The sequence below is a fragment of the Ictidomys tridecemlineatus genome, chromosome 8, assembly GCF_052094955.1.
Source record: "Ictidomys tridecemlineatus isolate mIctTri1 chromosome 8, mIctTri1.hap1, whole genome shotgun sequence".
NCBI classification, from domain to species: Eukaryota; Metazoa; Chordata; class Mammalia; order Rodentia; family Sciuridae; genus Ictidomys; species Ictidomys tridecemlineatus.
Genome location: NC_135484.1, coordinates 120,638,967 through 120,655,616, shown reverse-complemented (window position 1 = coordinate 120,655,616; position 16,650 = coordinate 120,638,967). Strand labels below are relative to the sequence as shown.

The window sequence follows — 16,650 nt, the reverse complement described above, 5'->3', positions numbered from 1 at the left end:
AGCAGCTGTGTATTGGCTTGGGGCATTATGGTGACAAATGGAGATAGACACAGTATTTATGAAGAAGCATTTGCACTATTTTTGGATGTAGGTAGTTGAAAATTTTGACTAAGGTAGTGACTGTGGAGATGTAAAAGGGTTTCAGAAGCTAGAGAAGCAGGAGAATGGGTCAATCAGAAGTGACCAAGGGGATGCTTTTAAGAGAAGTAGGTAGGTGGTGGGGGTCTGTAGTGGTTGGAGAAGTGTAGAGTGGGCTTCTTGATCCGTTTGATTTGAGGGCCAAATGGGCCCAGAAATGCAGATGCACTAAGTGAGACTGGTCGGTGTTGGACTGGCCTATAAGGAGCAGTCTGATGAAGCTCATGAAGTGCCTGGGAGAGCTAGGGCAGTGACAGGATGTGGGCAGAGGAAACTAAACCTGGCTGGATCTTGGAGTCAATGGCAGGAGAAAGAGCAGATTAGAATGACTGAAATGTCTAAGGGTGTTTGGAGCCTGATGGATTTTTGTGTGAAAGGTGCTTCTGAGAGCAGAGGTGACTGAAATCCGCAAAGAGCTCTTGTAATCTCTTTGTAATTCAGGGCTCCTGAATTGGGGGGAGAAGTGCAGGGCCAGATGCAGCTCCTTTGCCAGCAAGGTTGTACTTGATTGAGGGCAGTGTGTTGGGAGAGTAAAAAGGCTTGGCTCTTCCAGAAGTGTGCCAAGCAAGGAACAAGCTAGAACCGGCCACATGGGGTGATGTGCTACAGGAGCTTGGGGAGACCCATGCTTCTCTGTGGGCTGAATTCCATTAGGTTCCCAGAGATGTGGCAGTGTTTCTAAGGTTGAGCCATGGCAGTTGCTCAGAATCTGACCCTACAGCATTCACCTAGCTGCCCTTATTCTATCTTACCTGGGGAATCCTAAATCAGAGGCACTTTCCTGGAGGTTAAGGCAAGTGTGACATAGTGGCTATTTACCCCTGTCTTTGGAGTAGTTTAGCCTTCATCCTGTGCTTGAAGGGAAGTTCTCCTTTAAGCGTAGCTCCTCCCTCTAGTTCAGCCTTCATCCTGAAGGGAAGTTCTCCTTTAAGCATAGCTCCTCCCCCTCTGCTCCTGATTGGTCTTGTCAGGCATCAATCCTAGTAGCGTGAGTGTTTATTGAGACACCTGCCCTGTGCATGCCACCAGTGTGGCTCCCTTCCAGGAAACTGTCAGGCAGCCTCTCTCTGCTGATCACCTAGGAGAATGGCAGACCCTACTAGACTGGGCGCTCTGCTGCTCCTGGTCGGCACTGCTCTTTGTGCACCTCTGGGTTCCGCGGTTGGTGAGTGGGCTCATGGTGGTTCTTCAAAGCGGGAGATGCCAGGCGAATCCAAGGAGTCTCTACGGGGCTTGGCGGGCTCTGGAATTGGGGGGGAGAAGTGCGGGGCCGGACGCAGCTCCTTTGCCACAAAATCTCAGCTCCTCTTTTCAGGGCATACCCCATCACCTCCTCCCGCATCTGCATCCCTGCTGCACCTTGCTTCCCTCCCTCCCCTCCCAGCCTTGCCCTTCCTTTCCAACAGCCGGGTTCTTCCAAGCCCCTGAGTCCCAGCTCTGCCTCCTGCTTTGATCTTTGAGAGAGACTCAACTCCCTTAGAGGTCTGCCTTTCAGGGGACACTTTATCAAAATTAATAAATTTTGAGACAGTTTCCGGCCCCCCACCCCCAAGCCCTGTCCTCTTCCTGGAGTCAGCAGCGTGCTCCTGAGGAGCGCTCAGTATCTGGAGTTAGGGGTTTTCCTCTCTCTTTTCTGTTGCTGTGGACACTGTGATTTCTCTAGTCAGACTGAGGGAGGTTAGAAGCTGAGGACTTCTGGGCCAAGAGATTCTTCCTGTGACTTCTCTCATCTCCACCTTCAAGGACCCCTGCTCTCCTGCAGCCTGGGGGGCGGGGTTTTCTCCCTCCTGCACCCCGCTTTACCCTAATATGAACTCCATTGTTCCATCACATCTCTCCGTGCCTCCTCAGCTGCCTGTCTCACACCTGTCTCACCCAGTCGGGTTGCCCTCCCCCTCCCTGCTCTCCCCTCCAGACAGTAGTTCTCTGTCTCTCTCACCGGGACTTGTCTCCCTCACCAGGCAGGCCCTTCCTCCTTCCCTGTGAGTCATTCATTGACCACAAGAGGCAATGCTGCTGTAAAAACCTGCCCCCCTCCTTCCCTTACCCCGACCTTTGTTTTTTAAAACAAACAAAAAAGTTTTAATTGGACTGTTTTTCTCAAGTTTTCTCCTCCTCCTCCTCTTCCTCCTCCTCTTCCTCATTTGGTGTTGAACAACTTATTTTAATGAATTTGTCTTTTAATACAATTGTAAAAAAAAGATTTCTACCATTTTAATTACAGTTAAATCTAAATTTTAAAACTGACTAATAGTTAATAACAAGTTAATTTTTAAGTTTTTAACTATAAGGATATCAAATATAATACAGAACTTAATTCAATGCTATTGCAACATTCAAATAAACTTCTTAGCATTCCAAGAGAATCAAATTGCTCCTCCAACACACACACACACACACACACACACACACACACACACACACAAATCATTTCTCTTAAGCAAGTATAGTACCTGCTGGTGTTGACAGTTGTTAAAAGTTAAAAGCAGAGTCACTTTCAGCTTGAATATGATTTGAGTACTTAAGCCATCTAAAAGTTCTACCTGATACAGGGAGTAGGCTCATAGTCTTGGCATCTGAAATCATGTCACAGAGTTTGAATGTTAGACATGTACTTTTAAACCACAAGATAAACTCTAGCGCCGTTTAGTACCTTTTCTTGTATGTTTTTTATTTGCCAATAAGAAATTAGATTTAATGTTATCATTCTTCAATCAAATAAGACGACCATAAGATTTCTGTAATCTGTTTCTTAGTGGATCACTGTCAAATGTGCTCAGACAATTCTTATCAGAGCTGAACATTTTCACATGAAGCTAATCAGTTTTTGCTTAAAATAAAATTAATGATACATGTACATGTAGATTAAAACTAAACATAACCATTTGTAATCTAACATGGAACATTTGAACAAAAAAAACTGAGAAAGCCACTAGAAAGGAGGCATGGAAGAAAAAAAAATTAAATAGAGATTACACATTTTTTTAAAATCACTAAGACAACTGCTACCAATGTTTCAGAACAACTAAGGTCAGAAAGAACATATGAAATGTGAAAATTTTCTCTACAGGTGAAATAAATGTGTTTTAAGTAGAGAGAAGGGGATAGAGAACATGCAGATTATAATTCTGAAAAACTACAAACTTTCAAAAAGTACCAAACATGGAATTAGTAATTTATCAAAAATTGCACCCACCCCTGATTTTCTTTTGAGGGAAAAATAAAAACAGTTTTTGAAGGGAATGAAACAGACTTCAAATTGAAAATCATTCTAAAATAATGTGTTTTTACTGAAAAATACTATTAGAGATAAAATTAAGTTAAATTTCAGGTACTTTCCATTTAATGTGGGCAAAATTACAATGTTTATATAGCAAATATAAACTAATAATTTATATTCATTTATAATATAATTTTTTAGGAAAAGTTTACTGTCCTCAGTTCTCAAAAATAAGAAGAAATTTTAATTTTTTAACCAGTTAATTTTCCATATCTAGGATCTATTATGGTAATGTAAAATAAAAGTTTAATTCTGCTGAACTAAATCTCAAATAGATTCAGATTTTTGAAATGTATGAAAATACTCATTTTTTAAAAAGTTTTAAATTTTTATAATTTTTTTATCAATGTAAATATCAAATATTCACAAGAGATACTTTATATCAGGAAAAAAATCCCATGATGTACAAATGATACTCAAAAATTACAATCAAGAAATAATAATTACACTAAAACAAAATTTCTTTTGTTACTTTGTATATATTCTTTATTACAATTCATCTACATAGAAATATTTTTCACAATCTGATAGGTAGAAAAGGTTTTTTTTTATTTTTTGCCTTCTAGAGCCCAAGCAAATTTACCCAGTGTTCTTAGTATATTTCCTTTTAACAATATCTGAACCATTGGTCATAGGTTTGGGGACTGATGAACTAGTGCCATTGGAAGATGATTTTGCTCCACATTTGTTACCCTACAATGAACTGTTGCTGCCAGCCAAAGAGCAGCCTACTCAATATATGCTCAAAAGGAGCAAGAGTCACAGAAGTCTCTGTAACCATCATGGTTATCTTTGTGGCCACAAGAAAGATGGTATAAAGGAACATAAGATTATGCTTTGATATGGTCAGATATTTGGTGTGCTGAAATGTGAAGAAGATAAGGGACTCCAGCAAGATTACCTTGGAAAGACAGGACATCTTCAGCCACTCCTCTTCTTCTGGGTTCCAATCTCCTTTTACCAACTATTCAAAATTCATGATAATGATACCACCTGCACCTTGGGCCCATCTAATAGCTATCATGACTAGCCAGCCATTTTTGTAATAGCTGTTAGCATGTGTGACTCCACCTACTATTTTCCAAGTTCTGATCACTCCTTCATTCCCACAGCCAGAAGTTGAGCATATTAAGAATGAATAGCCCTAGGAAATTAGATCCCATGGGCAAAAAAAATATTGTATAGATGATTGAAGATGCCAGTAAAATATTAGTGTGGTTTGCAAGAAACCTCAGAGGAAGCTCTGTAAGCAGTACACACGATAAAAATCCTCCACCAAAGCAGTGGAGCATAGCAGTAGATCAGCTTGAAACAAGATTCTTCCATGTCCCTTCCACTCCTACCAGCTGATGCTTCAGTGCCCTCACAGACACCAGATAGTGGGTGATGTCAAAAAGGGGAGAATGGTGATGTGGGAAAAGGCCAGCATCAGCTCCTCCCAGGGAGAGTCCAAGTTACAACCTACCAAAGCTTCCTAAGCAGCCTCTGCTAGGGGTTCCCCTCTGGCAAAGTGGGAGTGCAGGAGGGGATAACTACATGAGCTGGACTCAGGTTTTATTTTCTTTTTGTTAAACACATAGTTATATAAATTTATACAATGCAGTGCAATGTTTTCATACTTGTATACATTTTATAGTGATCAAATGAGTAATTAGCACAAACCTCATACCTCACCTCAAATATTTTCCATTTACTTGTAATCAGATCATTTAAAATCCAGTGTTAGCTATTTTGCCCCATACACTACATTAATATTTACTGTGGTCATCTTGATGTGCTATAGTATGGCACAGAGATTATTCCTCCTATCTAATTGAAACTTTGTATCCTTTGATCAGTGTCTCCCCTCTTCTATCTGCTCTATGCCTGTGCTAACCAGCACCCCTTCTGCCTGCCCCAGTCTCCACTTATAAGTGGGATCATTTGTGTGTCTGTTTTATTTTCTCATTGTCTCCTCTAGGTTTATCCATATCACCATAAACGACACAATTTCCTGGTTTGAGGGTACCTTTTTTTAATAATAAAAATACTGGGGATTAATCTAAGGATCTTATGTCTAGTAGGCAATCCCTGAGCTCCATCCTCAGCTCTAATGACCTTTTTGTTGTTGTTGGTGGTGTTAAAATTGATTAGTACTCTTCCTGTGTGTTTTCCACCATGTATTGTTCTTTTGTTTTGTTTGATTTTGGAGGTGGGTCTGCTATGTTGACCAGGCTGGCCTTAAACTCCTTATCTCAAGGAATGCTCCTGCCTCAGCCTCCCAAATGGCAGGCATGTGCCACAGTGCCTGGCTCTTTGTCCACTTTTTGTTTTCTATATTTTCTTACTGTGCATGATAGTTGTACATAATGGTGGAATTTGTTGTTACATACTCATACATGCACACAATATAACAATGTCATTGTCTAATGTCCTTCCCCAGTATTTCTCCCTTTCCATCTCCTCTTCCCTCCCCTGGTTCTTTTCCTCTACTCTACTGATCTTTCTTCAGTTTTCATGAGACCCTCCCCACCTTTATTTGGTTTTCCTCTCTTGCTTCCACATAAAAGAGAAAACATGTTACCCTTCACTTCTGAGTCTGGCTTATTTCGCTTCATATAATGTTGTCAAGTTCCATCCATTTTCCTAAAAAATGGGAAAATTCATGTTTCTTTATGGCTAAGTAAAATTCTATTGTTTATGTATACCATATTTTCTTTTTCCATTCATCTATTGATGGAAAACTAAGCTGGTACTCTACTGTGTCTATTGTGAATTGTGCTGCTATAAACATGAGTACGTATGTATCACTATAGTATGATAAGTTTAATTCTGTAAAGTAAATTCTGAGGAGTGGTACAACTGGGTGGTGACTTCATTCCTAGTCTACTGAGGAACCTCCATATTGATTTCCACAGTGGTTGTACTATTTACAATCCCACCAGTAGTATAAAAGTGTTGTTCTTTCTCCACATTCTGTCCAGCATTTAGTATGGTTTGTACTCATGATGACTGTTAGTCAGATTATAGTGGGACAAAATCTCAGTGTAGTTTTGATTTGCATTTCCATAATTTCTAATTATGCTTTCATGTGTTTGTTGGCCATTTGTATTTTTTGAGAAGTTTAGTTCATTTGCCCATTTAATAGTTGGATTATCATTTTATGATATTAAGTTTTTTGAATTCTTTATATATTCTGGATATTAATCCTCTGACAGAGGAGTAGCTATCCATGATTTTCTTTCATTCTGTAAATTCTCTCTTCACGCTCTGAACTATTTTGTTGATATAGAAGAAGCTTTTTCATCTGATGCCATCCCATTTATTAACTCTTGGCATCATTTTGTGAGCTTTAAGGATCCTCTTGAGGAAGCCATCACCTGTACCTATATGTTAGAGTGTTGAACCTCCTTTCTCTTCTAGGAGTTGCATAATTTCTGGCCTAATTTCTAGGACTTTAATCCATTTTGAGTTGACTTGTACAGGGTGAGAAATAAAAATCATGCCTCATTTTTTTCACATATGGACAGCCTGTTTTGCAGCACCATTTATTGAAAAGGCTGTTTTTCTCCAATGTGAGTTTTAGCAACTTTATGAAGGATCAGATGACTATAATCTGTGTGAGTTTGTCGCTGTGTCATTATGTGTCATTATATATATATATATATATATATATATATATATACATACATATATATATGTTCTCTTGATATATATTCTCTCTCTCTCTCTCTCTCTCTATATATATATATATATATATATATATATATATATATATATATAACTTTTTGTTACTATTGTTACTATTTTGTTACTATTGCACTTTTTGTTACTATTGCTCTGTAGTATAGTTTGAAGTCAGGTCTTGTGATCCTTCCAACATTGATTTTTAGGCTTGGAATTGCTTTGGGTATTCTGGGTCTTTCATTCTTCCAAAGGCACTTTAGAACTATTTTATGTAGTTCTGTGAAAAAAAATCTCATTGGGGTATTTTGATGGGGATTACATTGAATCTGTGTATTACTTTTGGTTTTATGTTCATTTTAGCAATATTCATTCTGCTAATCTCTGAACGTGGGAGGTCTCTCCATCTTCTTGTGTCTTCTTCAGTTTCTATCTTCAATGTTCTATGATTTACATTGTAGAGGTCTTTTACCTCCTTGGTTTGATTTACTGCAAGGTATTTTCTTTTCCAAGGTTATCATGAATGGTGCTGATTTTCTGATTTCTTTCTCAGGTGATTTATTATTGGAGTATTGGATCTTCTAAGTATAGAATTGTTAAATTTGCAATCATTGATTATTCAACTTCTTTTTCTATTTTTATCCCATTGATGTCCTTCTCTTGCCTATTTGCTCTGTCTAGAATTTCTAGTAGTATATTGAATAGGAGTGAGGAGTGTAGACATCCTTTTCTTGTTCTAAATTTTCATGGAAATGTTTTCAGTTTTTTCCCATTCACTATGATGTTGGCTTTGGCTTTGTTGAATATAGATTTTATGATGAGGTAAGTTCCTTCTATGCCTAGTTTCCTTGGTGTCTTTATCATGAATGAATGCCAAATTTTGTTGAAGGCTTTCTCTGCATCTATTATGATGAGTATGATTTTTTCTCCTTAATTCAATTCATGTGGTATATTACATGTATTGCTTTGTGAACTTTAAACTATCACTGCATCACTGGGATAAATTCTTCTTAGTCATGATGCATAATCATTTTAATATGTTGTTGAATACAGTTTGCTAATATTTTATTAAGAATTTTTTTATCTAAGTTCATCAGAGATATTGATCTGTTGTGATACTGGCTTTGGTCTGATGGTGATACTGTCTTCATAGAATGAATTTGAAGTGTTTTTTTTTTTTTCCGCATATGATTTTTTAAATAATTTGAAGGGCATTGGCATGAGTTCTCCTTTAAACTTCTGGTAGAATTCAGCTGAGAATCATTGTGTTCCTGGGGTTTCCTCTGTTGAATGGTCTTTTAGTCAGCCTTTTTGTTACTGTGACCAAAAGTTCTGACAAGAACAGTTTTAGAGGAGGAAAAGTTTATTTGGTGCTCATGATTTTAGGGCCTAACTATGTTGGGCCCTAAGTGAGGCAGAACATCATGGTGGAATCGCATGGAGTAGAATAGCAGCTCAGGACATAGCGATCAAGAAGCAGAGAGAGAGAGCTTCATTTATACAATATAAGCCCTAAGGCACATCTGCAGTGACTTAAACCAGGTAGCCAACCCTACCCACCTAAAGTTACCTCTGGATTAATCCACTGCTTAGGCCATGCCTCTCTAATCACTTCACCTCTAGAAATCCTTGCATTGTCTCATACATGAGCTTTTGGGACTCTTCATATTTAAAGCATAGCAGATGCCTTTCATTACTGCTTCTATCTCATTTCAATTTATTAGTCTGTATAAGTTTTCTCTGTCTTATTGATTTGATTTTGGAAGGTCATATGTATCTAGAAATATATCCATTTCTTCTAGGTTTTCCAAGTATTGGTATATAGGTTTTCAAAACTGTCACTAATAATTCTCTGGATTTCTGGGATATCTGTAGTGATTTCCTTTTTTATTTCTAATTTTATTAATTTCAGTCTTTTCTCTTTTTCTTTTAATTGTTTGGCTCTTTTATCTTCACATCAACTCTTTCTATCACACCCCCTCCCACTCTGAAGGGCCTCCCCCAGGTGGTGCAACTTGTCCACCTGCCTTGATCCTCTCTTCCCAGGCCTCTACTTCCTTCTTCTCTCTGATTCTGCATTAATCTGTAGTACACTGCCCTGGTTTCTGTTTGGTGTTTAATTGTGGTAAAATAGACATAATGTACAGCTTCCTATTTTAACCATTTTGAGTGTACAATTCAGTGCCATTAAGTGTGTTCACATTTTTGAGGAAACTGAAACTCTGTACCCATTAAACACTAAGCATCCATCCTCCTACCCCAGTCCTTGTCATCTTTCTGCCAGCATTCTACATTCTGTCTCTATGAATTTAACTCCCTAGATTCCATACAAGTGCAATCATATAGAATTTGTCCTTTCATGACTGGCTTTTCCACTTAGCTCTTGTCCTCAAGATCATCCATAGTGTAGCAATTGTCAGAATGTCCTTCCTTTTCAATGCTAAATAATATTCATTTCACATATAAGCCATATTGTGATTAGGTTTTCATCAGTTGATAAATACTCTGGTTATTTGTACCTTTTGGATTTGAGGAACAATGCTGCTATGAATGTGGGTGTACACATACCTCTGGATTTCCCTGTCTTCACAACTTTTGTGTTTATGTCCAGAAATACAATTACTGGATTATATAGAAAGTATCTTTTCCATATTTGGAGGAACTACCATACCATTTTCATTGCAGTTGCTCCATTGTATATATAGGCAAGCAATGCACCATGCTGCAGTTTTCTCTGTAGTTATGAACTTGTTCATTCTGCATTCTTTTTTCTAAACAGTAGTCATCCTCATGGGTACAAAGTAGAATGTCACTGTGCTTTTATTTTCATTTCCCTAATGACTGCTGATGTTGAGTGTCTCTTTGTGTGCTTATTGGCTATTTGTATATCTATCAGACAACTTTCTGTAGTGATACTTTGCCCAATTCTGAATAAATTCAACATTTTTCTTATTTTTGAGTTTTTGAGATTCTTTTTTGTTTGCTTGTTTTATGGAGCTGGGATCAATCTTAGGCCCTTGCACATGCTAGGCAGGTGTTCTATAGCTGAGCTAACCCCAGCCCAAGATATATTGATATATTTTAATATTCATCTCTTATTAGATATGTGACTTGCAGATATTTTCTCCCATTTCACACATTACCTTTTCTGTGGGTGACCTTTGGTGTATAGATGTTTTTAATTTTGATGAGTCCAATTTATCAATTTTTTTTCTCTACTGTGTGCTTTTGGCATCCTATGGAAAATGTGGCTCAATCCTTTTTTCTGAAGATTACTGCCAATACATTGTCATATATTATATATACTTTTTATTTGTTTTATTTTTGTACTATGAGTTGAATCCATGTTCTCTCACATTCTAGTATGTGGTCCCCACTGAGCTACTCCCAGTAAATTTTTATTTTGAAAAAGGGTTCTGCTAAGTTGTCCAGGTTGGCTTTTAACTTCCACTCATCTGCCTCAGTTTTCTGAGTATCTGGGCTTACAGGCACATATCACAATATGTACCAGTCAGTGTGTTTTCTTTTAAGAATGTTTGCTTTTATAGTCTGCATTTTTTTCACTTTGAGTTTCTGCAAATGCCTGGATTCAATACACACTCTGAGTATTGAATCCAGGCATTTGCAGAAGCTAGGCAAGAACTCTATCATTGAGCTACATCCCCAGACCTGAGTTAATTTCTAAACATGAGTAACTAAAGGATCCAACTTCATTGTTTGTGAAAATCCAAATTTTCTAGCATATCTATTGGAAAGATACATTGTGTTTGTCGGGGGCTATGGAAAAAATAGAGTTACTTTGGATTAGATAGAGGGAAGTGAAAGGAGAGGAGGGGGTATGGAGTAAGAATGATAGTAGAATGAATCGGACATTATTACCCATGTGCATATATGATTACACGACCGGTATAACTCTACATCATATACAACCAAAGCAATGAGAAGCTATATATACTCCAACTATGTATGATGGGACAAAATGCATTCTACTGTCACATATAACTAATTAGAACAAATAAAATAAATAAAGAAAGAAAGAAAGAAAGAAAAGCTACATCAGGTCTTTGGAAACACTGCTACTTGCTTTTTCCCAGGGGATGCTACTAGGACAATTTAAGTCCCCCACCTGAGGCTTCCAGATGATGATCATTTACTTTGGACCAAGCCCACTGCTTCACTTCCCTTTAGGGTACAACCCCACTCAACACTTTGGGGCCACAACCCTCACACTTACTTTGACCCCCTGTCTGCCTCACCTTATCCATGAGAAGTCTGCACATAGACAGAACACACACACCCTCTGGGGACCTGCCCTCCCTGGGCTCCACTTCAGTGACCATAGGTCCACCCACCCTCTGCCCTTCCTGTGCCCTCTCTGCACTCTGACAAGCCCTGCCATGCACCTCTGCCCCTCCCACACCTCCCTTGCCTCTGTAGGCCAACCTCTCCCCTTGAACAACCACCTGTACCCTTAAGAACCCATGCCTATGTGTTGGGCCCTGGCCAACTTGCCTGCCCCTCTCCATTTCCCCTTTGTCCATTCCTCGCTTCCCCTCTCCTTCCTCTCCACTTTCCTGTCTTCATTGCATTGGGAACCTTTCTTCTGTCCCTTTGTGTATGTTTGCTGCCTCCTCAGGTGCTCAGGACAGCAGAGCCTTTGTGGTGAGCATTGGTGAGCACTTGTTTCCTGGAAGAGGTGTCATCTCTTGCTTCCTCTTCCACAGGGACCCACAGTCTTCACTATAACCTCACAGTGAGGTCCCAAGGTGGATCAGTGCAATCAAGGTCCTTTGCCAATGGTTATTGGGACCATCAGCTCTTCCTTCACTTTGATAGTGACAAAAAAGAAAATGTAAAGCCCCAGGGGCCATGGTCAGAAAAACCTTTGGGAAGTGAAAGCTGGGACACAGAGATCCAGGAGTTGGCAGAGCACAGCAAGAATCTAAAAGCAACCCTGGCAGATATCAATGCCTGGCAAGAACAGAAAGGAGGTGAGTGTGGGCAGGGGCAAGTGTGATGTGAGGCTTTCTCCAGGACCTGTGTCTTCTCATTGCAATTGACTGGGGAGGGCAAGAAATGGGCTTTATACAGACTTGCACAGGGGACTTGGAGGAGAGCCAGGTTGGAGTCCCCTGTGGGCTAGTATTTTTCACTTGGTGGGCAGGGAGGCAGAGGGCCCAGGGGATGGAGAAGTGACTGGTGGGTGGGGGCAGGGTCTCATTTCCTCCAGGAGACTTGGGGCTGCAAGATTCACAAGGACAACCGCACCAGGGCCTTTTGGAATTTCTACTACGATGGGAAGCCCTTCCTCTCCTATCATCCAGAGACACGCAGCTGGACAGTGGAGCCATCCTCAGCTCAGAACTTGGCTATGGAAGTCAAGAATTCCTGGGATGCAGATGGCATGCAAAGCAAGGATTACTGGGCCCACGTGCAGGGAGAGCTTTGTGGAAGACTCAGGACATACCTAGTCTTCTGGAAGGACTCCTCCTACTCCCCTGGAGCCTCTGCCCAGAGGACCTTGTGTGAGTTTATCATGTTGTGATTTGCCTGTCCTGTCACACCACTAGGTAGAGACAAGAGGGTGTATGTGCCCAGACACTAGTGAGCCCTCACCTCCCTGCCTGCCTGCTATCATAGAGAGCTCCCACCTGGCCCCACAACCCTAGAACCCCCAAAATACCCCTCATCACCTCACAAACAAGAATTCCTATAACACCCCCTATTTAACATAACACGTTGAAGTGAGAATGTGAGGCCACAAGCCCAGTGACCATCCTCCTGCCAGTCAGAGGACTCAGGCTCCAGGTTGAAAACAGACTTGAAGTGGACCTCACTTCAATGAGGTCTTAGGCCAGAGTCAGAAGAGTGGAGAAGGAGAGTGAGGCTTGGTCACATGCCTGACTATTTTTGCCTTTATTTCCCTCCAGTGTCCCCAGCAGTGAATGTGACCTGTGCTGAGGCCCTGGAGGACACCATCAATGTGACATGTTGGGCTTTTGGCTTCTATCCCGAGAATATCTCTGTGACCTGGCTTCAGGATGGGGAACCCCTGAGCCAGGATGCCCAGCAGACTGGTGGTATCTTTTCCTATGAGAATGGGACCTACCAGACCTGGGTGTCTACCAGGATTCCCCAAGGACAGGAGCAGGGGTTCAGCTGCCATGTGGGACACAGTGGGAACAACAGCACTGGCCTTGTGTCCTGTGGTAAGCCTGGGAATCCCAGAAGTGGTTCCCAACCAGGTGAGTCAGTGACCAGGGTGGTAAGAGGAGAGAAGGTTTGAGGCTCAGTACCCAGAGTGTAACAATCCTGCTTTCAGGGACTGCACTGCTGCTTCCGAACCAATGGGTTGCCTTCCTGGGTGTGGCTGCTGCTGTTGTTGCTATGATTATGATTATTGTTTGTGTCTGCTCCTGCAAGAAAAGGAAGACAAAATGTACCTCAGAAGGTTCAGGTCAGAAAAGCGTTCAGTGGCTGACGATTGCAGGGCCTATTTGGAATGTAGAGTCTCTTGTGCCTCCCGCTGCACAGACAGCAGTGGAGGTGACCAGCTTTCTGGAAAAGAGGATGGAGTTCTGTCTCCAGCCACACCCCTTAGTCTTTCCAAAAGCCAGGGCTGTCAACATTTCTGAAGGTCCAGATGCAGCCTCTGTGTCTGCAGGGTGAGGAGTGAGCAGCAGTGGGGCTGTGGCTTCTGCTGTCCTCATCTGTCTCTCAGGCTTTCCTGGGTTGACCAGAGGACTGTGTTGGGAATGGAGGGCTGATTGGTGCTAGCTAGATTATCTTGCCCTCAGGGGGACACAGAATGAATGAGTTGTGAACTTTGGGTGCTTAGAAACTGGAGAGGAATTTCATGAATGGTGATGCCACTGATCCCTCCCCTCACTCTCCCCCAGTGTCTCTGGCTGTCAGGAGCAAACCAGGAAAAAGATCCATAGGGCCAGAGCCCTGTCAATGCAGCCCCTGGGAAGCCTGTGTAGAGCAGGCCCTCCTAGGAGCTGTCTTCTGAGTATCTCCTCTGGATCACTTGGCCATGCCAGTCACCATCCTGTCCCCACTATTCAGCTCTTCCTCCTGTAGTGGCCTTGCTGATGACATGAACGGGAGAATGGCTTATGTCCTTGGCCATCTGGGGAGAGAGACCAACCTAATATAGGGCAGCTGTGGTCACTGTTTTTCTCTTATGTCTGGAATTTTCCACTGTAGCCCCAAGGGGTGTTGGTCCCCACAGACTAGGGCACACAGTCCCATAGCAGGGGCCCATTCAGGTGACTCTACAAGTAGGGTAGGCAGCTCTGTGGTCTCTGCTGCTCCCATCTATGGCCTTCCAAGAGGGGGAACAAGGGCAATGCTAGTTCTACTTTCTTGTGGTCAGAAATGGTTGCCTAAATTGTCACTAGGGCAGTGCCCAGGAAAAGAGTGGGAAAGGCCTGTTGCTTATTTTTGCAAATTTCTACTTTGAATGTTGAATCTCAGTAAGGATGTTTCCAGTTTCAACTGTATCATGTGAATAAGCAGTTCTCCAGTATTCATGTACTAATGTGCACTAATTGACACCCTTCTAGATCCCTCTAAAGGAGTGTCCCCTGTGGGAGATCTGGATTGTGACCATGACAATGCAAAGGAACAGAAGATGGGCCTACAGTTCACACTGCAGAATCTCAGGAAAACCCTAGTTTTCTTTGGGAAGAAGACTTCTGAGGACTGTGAGGATTGTGGCCTGCAGAAGTCCCTGCTAGGAATGGAGGAAGGGAGTCCAGGGAAGCCTCAGGAAAAAGAAGCCCTTGGGGAAGAGCTGGGTTCTCAGCAGTAGGTAAACTACGCAGGTAGGGGAAGCAAAAGTGCAGATTGAGAGCCTGGGCAGGTGCAGAGGGTCAGTGATTCTGAGTCTCCTCTGCATGGGCTGTTGTAGGCAAGGGAGCAGCAGATCATGTGGCAGGCATGCTTTTCCAGCTAGGCCTTCTGGTGCCCCTGGGCTTCCTGGTGGACTGTCCAGTTAGGAGCTGCTGGCTCAGGGCTGGGAGGGAGTGATGCTGAGCTGCAAGTGGGGCAGGCCCTGCTGGGTGAGCACCTGCCTCTGCAGGGGAGGAGGCCTGTGAACTAAGGGGCAGAATGGCTCTGTATGAGGCCCGTGCCCAGCTTGGCAGGAGCAGGAGATGCCTTCTCTTGGAGGCCCCCACTCTGTAGGGAATGATTTACATTTGGAGGAGGGGACACTGGACTTCACTTTCAGATCTTGACCCTAAATCCTGCAGCCCTTTCACTCCCTTCTGTGGTGGAAAAAAAGACAGATGACACTGCTGATAGAAACAGAGGAGCCTGATAAGGGCAGGAAAATGGGATGAGAGGAGAAAAAAAGTTAGGGCATTTACTTCCCTCAGAGAAGGGCCAAATCTGATTCTTGAGGAACTGAGGAGAGAGAAATCCCAAGGGAGTAAACAGCAATATTCTGCAACAAATTGAACACTGACTGGTTCCTCTTTTTCCCCAGAGCCCCTGAGCCTATATAACCTGGATCAGCAGCAGAGGGCACCAAGTGACTATACTGGATCCACAGAGTAGGGGTGTTAACCTTTGCTGAGAGCTCCTGGGGCTTTGGGGGGAGCTTACACTGGGCAGCCCTGCTGTGACAAGCACTTTATGTCTTGATGCCTTTGTTTCCTCATCTCTACAATGTGGAAACATATATTTGCTAACTAGTGCAGCTGTTCTGTACTAGTATTCTTATTATTTTACTGTATTTTAGCACATTACATATAATTATGGTATTTTAATAAATGATATTTTTTGTAAGTGTCCTTATTCTGCCTCCTCCCAAGAACCTAAAATACTCTCCTTCAGTGTTGAGAGAACTTCAAACCCTCTCTGACTCTCTGTCTTACCTCTTGTCTATATCATTTTACATTATAAATGTTTAAATATTTTTAAATGTGAAACTTTTAAATATGAAATATATCTGGCTTGTGTTCATGTTCCAGGAGGGGACCGTGTGAAAGGGTCAACAAAAATAACATGTTTGTCTCCATGTTTGACAGAGAGTTCAACATATGTTTAACATAGACAGTGATGAGAGCCAGAGACTGTGGCATTTAAAAAAAAATATTTTTAATTGATTTCATTTTTTAAATACATGTCAGCAGAATGCATTATAATTCTTATTACACATATAGAACACAATTTTTCATCTCTAGAGTCTGTGGCATTTCGCAGATGATGTTGAATGAATGTGCTGGCTTCAAATTCTGAGGAATTTGGCAGTGTCTTTATAACAGCTGAGGTGTTGCTGCCAATCCTTTGCAAGTCATCTGCTCTATAGCCTGGCAGAAATGAGCTTTCCAGGAGGAATTCCCATGGGCCATCCTGAACAGGCATAATTTCCTTTTCTCAGAGATTGCTTAGCAAGAATTTGAAGATGGCAAGGGCACAAAAATTCAACTACAGCCTCCAAGGGAGACCTTTTTCTCTTTTATAGCCTACTGTGAACGGCATGCACAAATCCAGAGCTCTCTTGTCTGGTTTACATTGTACAGTGATGTGGCTGGTAAACCCTGCTGTCATCAGATTAC

At 41.7% G+C, this 16,650-nt stretch overlaps 1 protein-coding gene and 1 pseudogene across 5 annotated transcripts; one reads left to right on the top strand and one right to left on the bottom strand.

Moving 5' to 3' along the window:
• The first annotated feature begins 1,123 nt into the window (after window positions 1-1,123).
• On the top strand, window positions 1,124-15,865 carry LOC120888999 (MHC class I polypeptide-related sequence B-like). 5 transcript variants are annotated; one of them, XM_078020316.1, is made up of 7 exons: window positions 1,125-1,303; window positions 11,806-12,072; window positions 12,295-12,606; window positions 13,012-13,326; window positions 13,404-13,538; window positions 14,650-14,910; window positions 15,576-15,865. In XM_078020316.1, the coding sequence occupies exons 1-6, from the start codon at window positions 1,225-1,227 to the stop codon at window positions 14,895-14,897; spliced, it is 1,356 nt and encodes a 451-aa protein (XP_077876442.1). In that variant the 5' UTR covers window positions 1,125-1,224; the 3' UTR covers window positions 14,898-14,910; window positions 15,576-15,865. The 5 variants fall into 5 exon arrangements, with proteins under 5 accessions (XP_077876445.1, XP_077876442.1, XP_077876441.1 ...); XM_078020315.1 differs by having other exon boundaries at window positions 1,126-1,303; window positions 14,650-14,897; XM_078020319.1 differs by lacking the exon at window positions 12,295-12,606 and having other exon boundaries at window positions 1,124-1,303; window positions 14,650-14,897.
• LOC101956710 (trimeric intracellular cation channel type B pseudogene) lies at window positions 3,998-5,752 on the bottom strand (annotated as a pseudogene).
• Window positions 15,866-16,650: the final 785 nt, after the last annotated feature.